This window comes from Anser anser (assembly GCF_964211835.1).
Source record: "Anser anser genome assembly, contig: HAP1_SCAFFOLD_60, whole genome shotgun sequence".
In the NCBI taxonomy this organism is placed as follows: Eukaryota; Metazoa; Chordata; class Aves; order Anseriformes; family Anatidae; genus Anser; species Anser anser.
Window position 1 is genome coordinate 745582 of NW_028153867.1, and position 15212 is coordinate 760793.

Genomic DNA, 15212 nt, shown 5'->3' on the forward strand with positions numbered 1-15212 from the left:
TTTTTTCTTCCAAGCTTGAGGAAGTTTTCTACAAGAATGTCCCGTAATGATTTCATAAACTCTTTTCATTGTACCTAGCTGCAACAGAGAGTGCTTTTATTCAAAAACCTGCTGGTTTTCTCTTCCAAGAAGCAGTGGGGTTTTTCCTATCTCTTCACTGATGGGAAAGGCTGTAGGACAGTAGCTTGAGGGGCTACTAATGCTGTCATCAGTGAGCCGGGAAGAGGCAGGAGTCCGAAACGGGTAAAAAGTACTTAAAAGGATACCAAAAGAGTAAACGGTACTTAAGCCGTGGATGTTTCTTTTTGCAGGGATGCTCTGGACCAACCGCTTCTTTCTAGCGCTACCTCAAAGTAACTTGCAGATAGAACTCACAGGGAAGGTTGATCAAATGGTGATGATCGCTGTCATTCTGCTGGACACGCAGATACTTGCCTTTCGTTTTGGCTCATTTTTAATACCAATTAACTTCAGTGCCTCGCGTTAATAGACACCGTTTGACTGCATCGGCAAATGTTTCTGAGTCGTGAGTGTCATTAAGGGCCTGTCACCCTATGGAAATCCTTCTAAATAAGAAAAATGGCATTCAAATAAATAAATAAAGCAGCGTTTGAACTTATGAGCAAACCTAGCGTAGCTGCCTTTGACGCTGATCTGGAGGAGAAAAATCACGTTATCACACTACTATGGTTGCCTTAATAGGTTTGGTGTACATGAGGGAGGGAAGTATTATGTGATGTTTGCCTAGCTATTACATGGCCGATGCAGGAGGGGTTTTAGTCAGTTCCCTGAGCACGTATTGTTGCAGAAGTCGGTGATTTCACTGCCCAATGTCTGTTATTAAGGGCACGATTCAAGTCCCGTTATCGTTTTTATTCTTTATTTATGTGTTTATTTTCTGGGGCGGCGATCTGTCACGATGCCCATCGTTCCCCTGCCGTGGGGTAGAATTTAGCGTGACGACTGCCTCCCGGACCAACGGGGCCACGAATCCGGCCTAAAACACTGCTTGTGCGTTGGTTGTCGGCGTGGGGGCTGTTGGTTGTCGGTGCGGGGGTATCGGTTGTCGGTGCGGGGCTTTTCTGACGAGCACTGTGGGCTCGGGGCGCCGTCCCACGCCCGGCGCGGTGCTGCGGCACACCAGCGGTCGGCGCCACGGCGCGGGGAGGCTCTGGAGGTGACTCCTAGCCCCGTGCTTACGGTGGCCGGGCCGGGGTTCATTATGGCGGCCGGGTCCTGAGGGCGGGAGCGGGAGGGCGGCGGGACCGGGACGGGACCGGGGCGGGGCGAGGAACGGGAGCGGCAGCGGGAGGGGGGGGCGCGCGTTCCCGTGAGGGGAGGGGGCGCGCGAGGGAGGGAGGGGGAGGGTGTGAGAAACACTCCGTAGCCAATAACTTGGGCTCAGGCGAGGAGCTCGGCGAAGCAGGAATTTATTCGCGATCGCAGTGGCGGGCGTCCCGTCCGTGCGAGGACTACCGCACACCAAATTTCCCTGGTGTATTGCCAAGCACTTCCCCGTGCAAGGGCTTACCATACACCACATTTCCCGAGACTCTTCCTTTCTCTCCCTTATCTCACGCTTCGTCCGTCTCCGGCCGCGCCCCTCGCGGAGCTGCGGAACCGCGGATCAGGACTCCACACTCGCTCCGTACAAAAGTACGTCTCAATCACACGGCACACAGAGTCTCACCCGACCCCCAAGGCAATACTTCCTATTTCTTACCTTGGTCTGTGCACAGAGTTACCGGATCAATTCTCAAAGCCGGAGTGCCTGCCTTCTTCCCTTCCCCACTCCTTCACGGATCCTGCCTCTTTCATCAGTCTCGGGCCCTCTGTCAGCTCTCCGCAGAACCGCCGCCGTCGATGCACAGGACCGCTGAAATCAGCGGGGCATGCCTTCCTGCTGCTGCGGCGGTGGGGCTCCCCAGTAGGCGACTGGCTCCCGGACGAGCCCCCAAATTGTGAGAAACACTCCGTAGCCAATAACTTGGGCTCAGGCGAGGAGCTCAGCGAAGCAGGAATTTATTCGCGATCGCAGTGGCGGGCGTCCCACGAGCAGGAGCGCCCCTGCTGGTTCCAAAACCCAGTTTATATACTTTTTGATGACGGGACCCTCCCCTGTTTCCCCACTGAGGGGGTGATCCAGGCTCACAATCTGTCTGATGCTTCCCAGACAATGCATGGCCTTCAGTTGCCGGCCTGTTAAATTTCGAATTTCTTTCGACTTTTTTACTGGTTGAAGCGGTAATGGTTCTTCACTTACCTGACTTGACTCAACACCGTGATTTTCCCCGAATTGTTCTACGGAGTCTGGTTGTCTGCATTTTACAAGGTCGCCTGCTAAGCGTTCTTATCGCTGCAAGCACACCTCGATACCCCATTCCTTACCTTTAAACAACGTAACTCTGCAAAAACAACATTTTTATTCCCACGAGGGGCAGGGCAGGCCCCGCGGCGCGTGGCGGCGGGGGGCGGGGGGGCCCCGTGACGGCACCGAACGCGGGGGGGGGGCGGTATGGCCTCGGGCGGCGCGACCGGTAGCGGCGCGACCGGCAGCGGCATGGCCGGCGGTGGCAGGGCCGGTGGCGGCGGGGCGCCGGGCGGCAGCCCAGGAGCCCGATCAGGAGGAGGAGGAGGAGGAGGAGGAGGAGGAGGAGGAGGAGGAGGAGCGGCCGGCGGCAAGGTGAAGAGGCGGCGCCACCGTTTGGGCGCCGCGAAGCCCCCCTGTGCCAGGAGCAAGCGGGTGAGGAGCGGCCCCCCCACAGCGGGCCCTTCCCCCTCAGCCCACCAGTTACCCCCTTACTTACCCCCTTACCTTACCCGCCCCTTTATCCCCTTAGTTACCCCCAACCCACCTCCTTACCCCCTTAGTTACCCCCTCGACCGCTTAGTTACCCCCTTAGTTACCCCCTCAACGGCTTAGTTACCCCCTTAGTTACCCCCTCAGCCCCTTCCTAACCCCCTCAGTTACCCCCTCAGCCCCTTCCTAACCCCCTCAGTTACCCCCTCAGCCCCTTACTTACCCCCTTACCCCTCTACCCAGCCCATTACCCCCCTCCTCCCCCTCCCCTTCACCCCCAGCCCGCTGCCCTCAGGACCCCCAGTGCCACCCCCAGGGCTTTCCCCGCTCCCTGCACCCCTCCTCAGCCCATCATCAATTCTCTGAACGTTACCTGCCAGGCTTTGCTTCTCGTTTGTGCTGTAGGGTACAGCAGGTTGACGGTGAAAGCGGTCCGTCAATTCGGGGTGTGAAAATCCCCGTGCTGGAGGGGGGACGCGCCGAGATCCCTCCCAGCAGCTCTTTGCTAAGAAATGTCAGGACGCCCAGAGAGATGCTCTGGAGATGCCCTCTGCACGTTTGTTCAGCCAAAACCTCTCCGCTATTAAATGAGCAACGTAGCTGAGGGGATTGATTATCATATGCAAAACCAAGGGAGCGCTACGCATGGATAGCTGCTCATTTAGGTTTTTATCACTTGCAGAAATGCCAAGTCCCTTATACCACATATTGACAATCAATCTTGTCCATCTAAAGCTGGCCTGGAAGGGCAATGCAAACATTCCCCACGCTTACAGAGCAACCGTTGAAACCTCTGGCTTGAACAGTGCATTAATGTTGAAAGTGCCATAGCTTGCGTGTGCCGACACTGTGTAGCTAACTGATAAACCTTACACGTGGATTAAAAATAATCAGTGGAGATGGTTTTCTAACTTTTCCATTGTCTGTTATCTCTGCGTGTTTTCCAGTAGGTTTATTTAAAGAGTGTGCCAGAGCAAACACGTGCGTGGGGATATCTGGGGGATTCTGCACAGAGAATGGCTGCTGCACATCCAGCACAGATCAAATTAACAGTAACTTATCGGGGAAGAATTTTAATGATTTGATAAATAGACAAACTGATAGGTGTTACATGTGTGCATTTATTATAGCAGTTAGCTTTGTAACCAGACGAATCGTGCAAATATTCATAACGTAAAAGGACGAGCTTTGAGCAGATAGCTTGCTTAGAGCATTTGTCAATTAATTTCAGTTTATCTTCAATATCATGTCCACTCTGCAGAAGGTTCTGTGGCTTAATGTTAATTGTCTCTCAGTGATGCAGTTGGGGAGGCACGAAAGCGACCGATGCGATTTTGTGAGGTTATACCTCTGGTTCTGATCCCTACCCCGCTGTTTTTCTCATCCTTCCCCCTACAACTTTAGTCGATAAGTCGATTCTTAGAAATACTTAAATAGATGTGTTTTGTGTGCTTGTGATCGTAATTACAGCCCACCAAACCCTCTGTCTCTTACCATTAAGCTCTGAAGGTGCCTGGGCACTGTAGACAGTATAGTTAGCAGCTTCAAAGTTCCTGGGAACTAGTCCTGGATCTAATCTACTTTTTTTTTTTCCCCCTGCCTGCAGGAGGGATGATTAGCAGGATGCCTAGCTCATGATTGTCAGCTTTCTGGATATTATTTTTTATTATTAATTTTTATTATTAATTATATTCATTTATATTAATGTATCTTTTATTTAACCGTAGTTCCTGGGGCTTTCGGTCAGGTGGGAATTCTCCGATCGTACCCGATGTATGCCGCAGAGTCAGTCTTCTACAAAATACAGCAACAGCTTTAGAAGGCTCTTGCAAGAGGAGGTGCTGGTGCTATAGCTATAGCTGTGTTTCTTGCAGGACATCTTCTGGGTTAGCCTGACTGTTGAGAGCAGAACTGTTTTTTGTGCGTATAGTCACTGCAATTCAGCATTACTAAAATTGAAAATATTTAGATTCACTGATTTTAATGGGTAGTATGGTCCTGACTGTCGCAGTAGATAATTGCTGAACTTCTGGTTTAGTTGGTTTTCACGGGAGGGTGCGAAGAGGAAGAGTCCTGGAACAAGTCTGTAGGTCAGGAGCTGTTCAGGCGTAGAGTTTCCTGATAGCCTTGCAGATTGACGACCTGCTGGTGAATTTTGGCAGAGGTTTCAAAACTTTGAACCTTGCCAAGGTCACTTGGAAGTGCAGACAGTGATAGGTAGTTGTAAATCAATCTTAGGTGAATTTTAGGTTTACCAGAAGTGTAGCGATCCTATGCCAGGGATCAACCTCGTCGTCGTCTTCTGAATATTTGCTGTATAATATCTGTCTTCAAGGTCCGTGGAAGGTGGTATCGCAGCATATGCTGTTGACTGTGTTTCTGTAATTAAACAAGTGTTTTTTCTTTCAAGCAGGGAATAATTAGCAGAATGACAGAAACGGTGAAAAATATTGTACCGGCCTGGCTGCAGAAGTATTTCAATAAGCGTGAGGAGGAGTGTGTAGACAGAAATGAATCTGCAAACCAGGAGGAGACTCCGGTAAACTATCATCACGATTATGCAGATGAAGATACCATAATCGATGAGAGATTCACGCCTGAACCAGCAGGAATTAGTAGACGAGGTATGTGAAAAATCATTTGGAATTCTGGCCATCTGTATTTATTCACAGATTTCTAGTTTTGAATCTGAATTTCAAAAGGAAATTGGAATGAGGGTTTTGACAGAATGAAAAAAAAACAAAAAAAGTCGAAACAACTGTTTGTGAAACCGTCTTAGCTTTAAACTGTATACACAGTTACGAAGCATACATCTTATGCTCTTGGAAGGCATCAGTTAACTTTAGGTACTCTATTAGCCAGGTGCTAAATGCTGAAAATAAGTCATTTGCAAGTGTGCTGGGTTGCATTTTCCATCTTTTAAAAGATATGGAATGAAAATCTGTCTAATTGCCTAAGGCAATTAAAAAAATTAATTTGTTTTGCAGTCTTCGAAACAAAAGACTAGATGCTAGAATGGCAGAGGAAAATTCCGTCTCGTGTCCTGAGTTTGTTTGTTTTGTTTTGGTTTTTTTTGTTCTGGGCTTTGATCAATTTAGTAAAGTTCCTTGTTAACTTGATGGTGAACTGGGGAACTTGTGCACGGATGTGGTTTATGAGATTATTATCCTTAAAATATTCAATAACTTTAAGGTCTACGCGGGGGGAGGGGGTGTCTTTGAAAAGGTATTTGACCGTTGGCAACGAGGTTTGCAACTCCTTTACCTCATGAAAGATTAATTTGTCTTATATCCAGTGCCTCTCACTGTTCCTGTAGTCCTGTTGTATAAATTTGCATCTATTCTTATTTGAGTTTCTCTTAAATTAGCTGTTTTGGGGAAGTCAGCTTTTAATAAGTAAAGAAGTTTTGTCTGAGCGTGCGTAGGTAACCATAGATAATGTGGAAAGTCAGTTGCTTCTGTTGTTGGCAGAATCAAAAAATAAGGAGGAAATATCTTTGCCTCCAATCTCATCTAATTGTAAACAAGGAGATTGATGGCTTTCTGTGTAGCTGTAGCTTGGGAATGAGTTTGGAGAAAAGAATAGAGAAGGTCTTCGTGACTGAGGAACACATGTTGGCTTTCCTATGTAACTGCGTGAAAGGAGCTTTCAGTAAGAACAGCTGCACTGCAAGCTTGCTAACTCCAGGAGATCAGGAGCAGGTGGACACCCTGGAACCTTTTGCAGCTTATGTTGCTGTCCGTGGGTGTCGAATACTATGCTTAAGAATAAGATTTTTTTTAGCAAGATAGACTTCAAGGCCACCTATTCCAGGCCACTGGCATTGTTTGCAGACCCTTTGCTTCAAGAGGGAAAAATGCTCATCTGGTTACTTGGGTCAACATCCTTGTCCCTTGGGTCAAAATCCCAATAGTTAATGGGTAGGAGATGATGTTTTGCCTCTAACGTGAGCTGATATGGAAGAACTTGGGAAAAAAGTACTGCAAACGTTCATTTTCATGTTGTGTATTCAGATTAATGTAACCTTTGTTCCAATATTATGGAAGCTGCAGTGTTATCTGTAATTTACCGTGTAATCTCAAATTTTGTAAAGCTTATTGCAAGCTGTACATGGGAGAAGGAGTATATATGTTTGATTTAGTGAACGGCCAAGTCAGCGTTAGAGCATTTGAGCACGGGGTCAGAATGTGGTGTTGTAAAACCTCATAGTTAACTACTTCTGGATGCAACATTAATACTGTGTATCGCAAGCAGTGTTGTTGTTGTAGCCAGACAGTTAGATGCAACCGTATCTGGGTGAGGAAGAAGTTAAATTTGGCTTCTCTCTTTTTGCGCTTAGAACTTGGCAATAGCATGGCTGTCGATAGGAAACAGGTTTTGGCTTCTGTGAGCTTGTCTATAGCAAAGCTAATTATCTCCCTGTTCTTGTCTAGAACCATCCACAAGTAGATCAGCACTGAACTTCCCAGTTGTGTTAACAAGGCCCTCTCTTCATCGGAGCCGTCTGAATTATACCACGCTGGATTCTCCTGTCCCACCTTGTCAGCCCTCGACATCTTCTGTATTTGGCATTGGCAGTCCTAGGCTGTCCTTCATAAAAGAAATAGAAGATTCTACCTCTCAACAAGACGATGATAACATCTCAACAACCAGTGATTCCTCCTCTAGAGCATCTGATGAAGGTGATTTTTGTGTTCTCTGTTTAATTGACTTTTTTTTTAATGTGAAGTACCTTGCGTTCTTTAATATTCCACATCACCTTAGTAAATAAAATAGGTGAATGTCAACTTTGGATGCGAGAATTAAATTGAATTTTTAGTGTTTTAGAAGTATATAATCCTATCACCTTTTTAATAGAAGCGTGCTTTGGAATACGTTTATGATACCCTGATGTTAGAAAGAGTCAATGCTGAAATATATGCATTCAGCTAGGTTATATGTAAATTTTGAACTGGGACGGTAGGAAATCAGGCTGACTTGCCGTAACTTGACAACTAGGCTGATTGTCTAGAAGGAAGAGTGACTCAGAATATCTAACAGACAGCTGGTTAAATGTGAATAAGTGCAGGTGACAAATAGGAACACGAGATGTTTTCCTGTGTTTCAGCAAGAGAAGATAAAGAAACTACTCTGACATAAGCTATAGGCTGTTTTTTGACCTTTCTTGGTAGAAGGCTTCAGCTGTCAATACTTTCATGTCTTTTGCCAAATTCATTGAGGAAAGCACACCATTTTAAAATAAAAAATAAGCATCGTGTCGATGTAGGTTGGTACGTAGGTCTTCTCGCTGAAAGGGCGAACAGCAGGTTTGCAGCTTTTTCTAGTCCCCCATATAGACAGGGACTGACGTGTGCTCAGCAGGTTTTCCAGAGAACTTTTGTACAGCTGAGAGTAGAGTTGCTGGGCTTTAGCAATATAACCTGAGTGCACTAGAACTTTCTGGTGTGTCTTCGTAAAACATACATGGGCAGAAGATCGTTAACTCTTAGAGCAGCCTTTGGGGAATCTTCAGGTTTAAAACCTGTGCGATTATGATCTGTGCTGGCCTCCAGCCTTTTACCAACACAGAAAAAAGCTTTGTCCGTACAAATGCACTGATGTTTATGCGGTCCTCTTTTATCTTAGCATGAAGGAAAAAAATACCTGCATTGGAAGCACAGTATTAACTTGGTAAGATTGGTGAAAACTACTTGCAGCTCTGTGAACAGTTTTCAAGTTTGTAGGTGATACTTGGTTTTCAGTCTGTACGTGAAGTTGATCTATTTAAAGAAGCTGAAGTCATGCTTATTTTTCTGTATTGAAGAACTTGAATTAGTGTGATCTTTATTGTTAAAGTTCTGTACGTACGAGAGGCATTTACATCTAGCATACGTCATTTTGGCAGATGTTGCAGTTTTAAAAAATACTTCATCGTCACTGCTCTGGCCCACACAAGATGAAAGAACTCATTCCCTCTCGCAGCATTCTGCAGCTAGCTCTAAGAAACCTGCATTCAGTTTATTTGTTTTTGGAGGACTGTGTCCTGTAAGTACTGCACAGTATTTCTTTTAATCAGTTTGAATGTGTACCTGTTTTTCTATCCACTTCTCATACTGTGTTTCCGTAGGTACGTGGAAGCACGTCTGTTTTTAAGCAAAACCAGCTTGGGTTTTCTCCATTATACCCCGGAAAGACGGCTTATGCCGGTGGTGCAGCTGTAAGATCAAGGCAGCCAAAGACGGAACCTTATCAGGTATGAGAAAAGTAGTGTAGTGGGAAATAGTGATGGAAATAATAAAAGGAGCACTGCCGAAGGGGAAAAGTTTTGCCAAACAGTTGCTCTTCTGCCCTCTTGGTCTACAAAAATAGACGAGATTGATTTCTGTTTAAATTCTTTAATGACAGTTTTTACCACAGGTAATACTTGTCAGAAAGAACAAGAATGACAGTTTGGGCTAGTTGTTGGTAGTTGGGGTTTCCTCTGTTGTTAGGTCTTTCAAAAAATTCCATTTAAGTGCCATTGTCTGCCTCTGACTACATTACGTTAAAATAACTTGATGCAAAAAAGCCAATGACAGCATAACTTTGAAAACTTGTGTTTATGGTAGCAAAAGCTACAGTAGTCAAACCTGGCTAATATTTATCTGTGGATCTTCTTTTCCAAGCATGCCTACATTCATGCTATGGATATGTTGTATAAACCTGCAGTCTTTGAAAATATCTAAAATCAACTTTGCTGATCCTTTGTTCTTCTGGTACACAGAGGCATGCAGGACTAAATGCAGTCCCAAGATAAGCAGTAACATGCTTTCTGTTTTGAACGATTCATATAGTTCTTGGAGAGAGTTATTTGCCCCCAAGAGTTCTTGGAAATAGCAAATAAAAACTGCTGACAACTCTGATTAGCTAGAGCTGAATCGAAAAGGAAAGTCAAATCAGGTTTGGTAGGAATGTATTTAAATGAAAGTGACTTTTATCGATAAATCAAAAGGAATTTGAAGAAAATGAAAACGCGGGTTTGCTGGCTCTGTTCTGACAGTCCATTTGTGCAACGGAAAAAGGGCAGTACAAGTACCTCACTTACGGGAAACCTTGAAACCTTGTGGTGCAAAGCTGGGAACCCTCTTTGGTCGGCTATTTTTGTTTTTTACAATATTACTGCATTATGGTAAAAAGAGGAACCAAAATACTAGGCTTTTAAAGGAGAGAGTAGCTTGCTTCTTGCTGCTTGCTGTGAATGACAGCAAGGTACTAGAGAGTCCAGCGAAGGGCCACCAAGAAGATCAAGGGACTGGGAGCACCTCTCCTCTGAGGAGAAGCAGAGACTGCTGGGCCCGTTTAGCATGGAGGAGAGGAGGTTTGGGGGGATCTTATTGGTGTATATAAATACCTGAATGGATGGTGCAAAGAGCATAGAGAGCCATTGTGTTTTCAGCGGTGCCCAGTGCCAGGTCAAGAGGCAACAGGCACAAACTGAAACGTGAGGCTCTGTCTGAGCATCAGGAAATGCTTTTGCACTGTGCGGGTGATGGAGCCCTGGCACAGGTTGCCCGGAGAGGCTGTGGAGTCTCCCTCTTTGGAGGTCTTCAAGAGCTGACTTGACATGGTCCTGGGCAACCTGCTCGGGGTGGCCCTGCTTGAGCGGGGGGGTAGACCAGGCGATCTCTAGAGGTCACTTCCAACCTTAACCATTCTGTGGTTCTGTGAGTCTCACTTGTGTTTTTACACGCTGCGTGGTCTGCTTCCTGTCTTCACATCGTGTGATAAGCACAGTGTGGTTATTTGAGGGGTTTAACCTGGGAAGAAAAAAAGTCACACCAAAGGAAGTTTTTGACTGATATTTGAAGTTGGGTGGTGCAAATAAACAGTTTACTTTTTCAGTGTAATGTTTAGATCTGTTACAGTTTAAATCAGATCTTTATCTTTTAAGACAAAGATTTGCAGCCAACTTTAATCTTGGGGGAAGGGAGGAAGCAAGAGAGAAGTAAAACTAGTTCCTGGTTATGATTGTATACACTGATTTTAAGATGGTACACTTAGACCATCGTGAAACTCTGAGGTCTGTGTTGTTACTGAAAATGCTTTCTGTACCACAAGCCTTTTCTTGAGTTCTGTTTCCCTGATTACTGCTTCGGAGGCCTTAGCAGTCCTAGCATCATCCGTCTTGACCTTTTACAAGTACGGAGTTCTTTTATTGCTCGTGCAACAAGCACGTGCAAGATGCACTGAGGCCCAAGGTAAACTTCATTAAACTCCGAACATATTCTCTTCTTTATGGCTTGAACTCCCAGTGACTGCATGTTTCTCTGTCATCAGAATATATTGATTGTATCATCAGTGTAGCCTTGGGACGTAAAAAACATGCCTCCTTAGCTGAGAATTGACCATTGTAACACTTAAAATGCTAATTTTTCAGGCACAAAAGAGAGCGAAAGCTAGAGAAGAAACTGTGCGGTCCCACGCTACCTTGAGTACCTCAGCGTGGTGCATCTTGGAGGCAGTGGAGAAGCTGTCAAGCCCTTTGTTGGTAAATAGCACTTCTTTTAATCTGTTTTTGCTTCATGTGTTTATAAAACTTAGTAAATGTGCCATCAAAGGATAAAGATAAAACTATTCTTCCTTACGTTGTGGCCGGTTTAATTTATTGCGCTGTTTTTTCAACAGGATGCTAAAAGAATGACATCTCTTTTGCCGCTGTGTTGTGTAAGTTGACCATGAACCCCCACATTTTTGTTGCAGGGAACCCTCTCTCTCAGGAGAAAAAAATTGCCCTCTAATATTTATGCTTTGTTTTTTCCCTCAGCCTCCGGACATAGATAAACCGGATATTACTGACTTCCAGTCCAAACGAAGAAAGGTAAGAACCAATAATGTCTTAAGCTGAGGTAGATAACTTTTTCAATGCTTTATCACTATTAGAAAAATTTTCTCAAACCTCAGTGACAACATAGACATCAAATCAAGTTAATATTGGCATGTATCCACAATAGATGATGGGTTGTGAAGATTACTCAGGTTAAGAATTATGTTATCTTTGTAAGTTGAGAGCAACAGCTCTAGAACACACCAAGTCGTTTTATCTTGTCCCCCAACTTGGGGTGAAGCTGCATATTAAAATTCCTCTTGAGGCAAGTTTTCTCTTGAAGAAATGATCACAAATAGAAAAATACTGCTTGAGTGGTCATATAGACTTTGTACAGACTTCCGTGTTCATTCGGGCACAGAAAACTAATTTTTCTGCTTTTTATCACCATTCAAAGTAAAGAGGAGGAAAATTGTTAATTTCCGACGCTATAAATCTTACGCTCCTAAATTCCTATTTGGAGGTAGCACAGAACTGGTGATAATGCTGTGGTAAAGCATGATTTCCTTTCATTTTCTTTAAAAAATGAAAACTAGTCATCTTTTTTTGATGACTTTAGTTAGGGGTATTCTTGGGCTTATTAAATTGCAAAACCCTTAAATGACCACTTGAAGATCAGGTGACTGAAGGAAATAACAAGATGTGCAAACTTTTCATCTTCTGTTCTAATGAGAAAAGGGACAGTGTCTCAAGAAGTTTCTGTGCTAATTCCTTGACTGGATGGATGTATAATTAAGTTTACAATCACTTCAGAGTTTACAAACATCTCAGATTTCCTGGACCATCTTTTCACCATCTGCCAAATTACAAGGGCATGGAGAAGTGGAGTATATCATAAATATTATCCAAATAACTAAAACCAAATCTGGTGTGAATTCTCAGTTATATTATAGCAATACACCTGTGATAAGGCATTAAGAAAGATCTGCCAGATTTGCAACAGAGAGCCTGAAATTGTCAGCCACTAAATGAATGTTGCACGCAGCTGTCAGTGGGTGAAAGGAGATAGATTGTCTATTCATAATACTAGAATTCATAATGGTGGCGGGAGAAGGGTAGCCCGTGATGAGAAGCAATTATTTGCTGAGGAGACGATCGTGTGTTTTCCTGCTAAAGTGAACATGCGGTTGACGGAACACTTGTGCACTCGGGCTAAACTTCTGCAGTGGGTAGCAGTGATGTGGTATTTTTCTTATTTCAAGGAACTGTACCAGGCAGAATAGCTCTTGGTGTATTGAATGCCTAACTGGGGGAATTAATATTTTTCTTTTTTACCTTTAAAACCAGCAATGAACCGTCGTTCACTCGAAGTAGATTTGTGAACTTACATAAAACATGTCTTATTCAAGGTTTCAAACTGAATGTAATATTTTTTAGAAAGATGTATTTTTGTATACTTTAGAGAGAGTGTGAATCCTATTACTAAGAGCTGGGAGATACTGTGAAATTAAAGCTGCGGTGTAAACGATTTCCTGTTGGTATTGATTTGAACAATAGCATGCTTCCTAAGACTGTATTTTCTGATCCTTAAGACCGCAGGCGGAGCCATCGGTAAATCTTGTAGCCTTTAGGGTTTGTTTTCTGTCTGACAGTTCAGTTAAGTCAGTTTTGCAGAACACGCAGTGGTCTGTGTTAAAAATTAACTCTGGTCTGTGAAAATGCTTTGAAAAGGGAAGTCAAACCCACTACTTGAAGTGCATCTAATGCACATGTAAAGCATTGGATCATATTTTAATGAATGAGATTATTGTAAGATTGACAAGTTGTTTTTTTTGAGTGTGTTCTATTGTTTGTGTAACTTTGAAGGGGGAAAATGTAGGGGATGTGAAGCCCAGAAGCCTGTATAATTAGTTGCTTAACACTTCAAATGTTAAATTAATGAATTAAGCTACTAAAAAAAAAAAAATCACAGTGTGGGCAGAGGAAAAGATAGGAGCATATTCTAGGAACATGGATTATTTTAATTATGGTAGCATGAATTATTTTGTCTATGAAGCTAACTGCCAAATTTTGAAACGGAATTCAGTCAGACTTTGGCTACTTATATATAGCTTTATGGATTTCGTTACTGGTTTTCTGGTGATTTCCCTCTACAAGTTGAACGGTCTTCAGAATTTTCAAATTGTATTCACTGAGTGCCAAGACCGATGGGGGGAGGTTTATAGTTCTGTAATTTGTTTTCATCAATAAATATTGGAATTAATTTGGGTGGACGTAAGGATAAATTGATTGCTGTTTCCCTTTCAAAGCTGGAATCCCAGAATGCATTCCAGCCTCCACCTGTTAAGAGACTTGTGACACCAACAGTAAACCGTCAGCCGATGCGTTATACGCGGTATTCTGAACCATCACCGACTTCAACTACTCAGTCCAGCAAAATTTGCCAGAGAGGAGACACAAAGTTCCAAGTGAGTACATTTTTGAGTCCTTATGTGCCTGTTTTTTTTTTCCAGTCTTGGAATGTTTCTCAAACCAATTGTTATCCTATCTTTGCAAAAAGTACTGATAGTATGTTTGAGGCGAGCTTTAAGGCAGTGGGAACCATTGTGAAATAGATTGAGCTTTTATGGATTTAATTCTGTTTTTGGAACACTCAGTGTCTTGTGGTTGTTTTCACGATGTCATGATGTGCTATTGAGTCATCCTGTTGTCAGTGAAAGAATATTAAAAGACAGAAATGTTTTCCTTTTATATTCTCATGTACACAAAGCTGTCACTGATGAAACATGCTCGTGTTCTGTGTAAACTATTCCAGGTGAGCTATGTGCTCCAAGTGAGAGTTCTGACAATGTGCTGAGTTATCGGTTTTGATTGCTTTGGAGTAGATGGAGTCTGATAAATTTTCCATAAAATTAAATGGGCATCTCTTTCTGCGAAAACATCTGTGTTTCCAGTATCAGTCTGAGTGTACAAATGACCACTTGTTAAGTGTATGGGCTTCTTAGGCTGGAAATCAAAGTGGACAGTAATACTGGTTGCTTATTGCTTTTAACTCTTTCAATCTCTGTATTGTTTAGCCAGCACAATCTCCATTTGGTAAAGTTCTAAAATGAATGTAGCAGCAACTGCTTAGTTTTTAGGGGGGTAGAGGTTTTTTTTTTCTTGTTTGTTGATAAATGACAGAAAACAGAAAAGTATGTCCCTTTTACGGGGTTGGCAAACACAAGTTTTGATGAAAACTCTCCCCCACACACACAATTTTTGTCATTTTGTTTAAAGTAATTACTTTCTTTGTTAGAGGATTTGACAAATTTGATTTAGTGTTCTATCAGTTTGTCCTCAATGCTGAGTGAAGCAGTGATGCTTACTTTAGCCCCAAAATTTAACTGAACTGTACCCACAATGCTGAATTAGGGAACAACGTTAAGTAGGTGAGGTGTATTCAGGGCTATAAAATTAAATATAAATAAATAAAAACCACAAAAAACCACATGAAGTGGTTGTTGGTACTTTGTGTATTCTGAACATATTCAGCTAAGTCTTGAACTAAACTTAACTTGCAGGGGATGAGAGAGAAGACTTTGCCTGCAGAACAGCGAGCAGAACCATCTGAAAGGTATGACATCTATT

At 43.5% G+C, this 15212-nt stretch overlaps 1 protein-coding gene and 2 pseudogenes across 3 annotated transcripts in view; 2 read left to right on the forward strand and 1 right to left on the reverse strand.

The window, feature by feature from the left end:
* Positions 1-15212, reverse strand: part of LOC310891269 (nuclear pore complex protein Nup153-like) — a 270187-nt pseudogene that overhangs the window by 124712 nt on the left and 130263 nt on the right. The window lies entirely within an intron of this gene.
* Positions 1-15212, forward strand: part of LOC310891264 (nuclear pore complex protein Nup153-like) — a 42133-nt pseudogene that overhangs the window by 11739 nt on the left and 15182 nt on the right. The window lies entirely within an intron of this gene.
* On the forward strand, positions 2689-13986 carry LOC310891265 (nuclear pore complex protein Nup153-like; the record flags this gene model as incomplete). The annotated part of the gene is made up of 4 exons (XM_083853531.1): positions 2689-2743; positions 5214-5424; positions 7234-7452; positions 13931-13986. Exons 2-4 carry the CDS (start codon positions 5229-5231, stop codon positions 13984-13986), a joined length of 471 nt encoding a protein of 156 aa, XP_083709657.1. The 5' UTR covers positions 2689-2743; positions 5214-5228.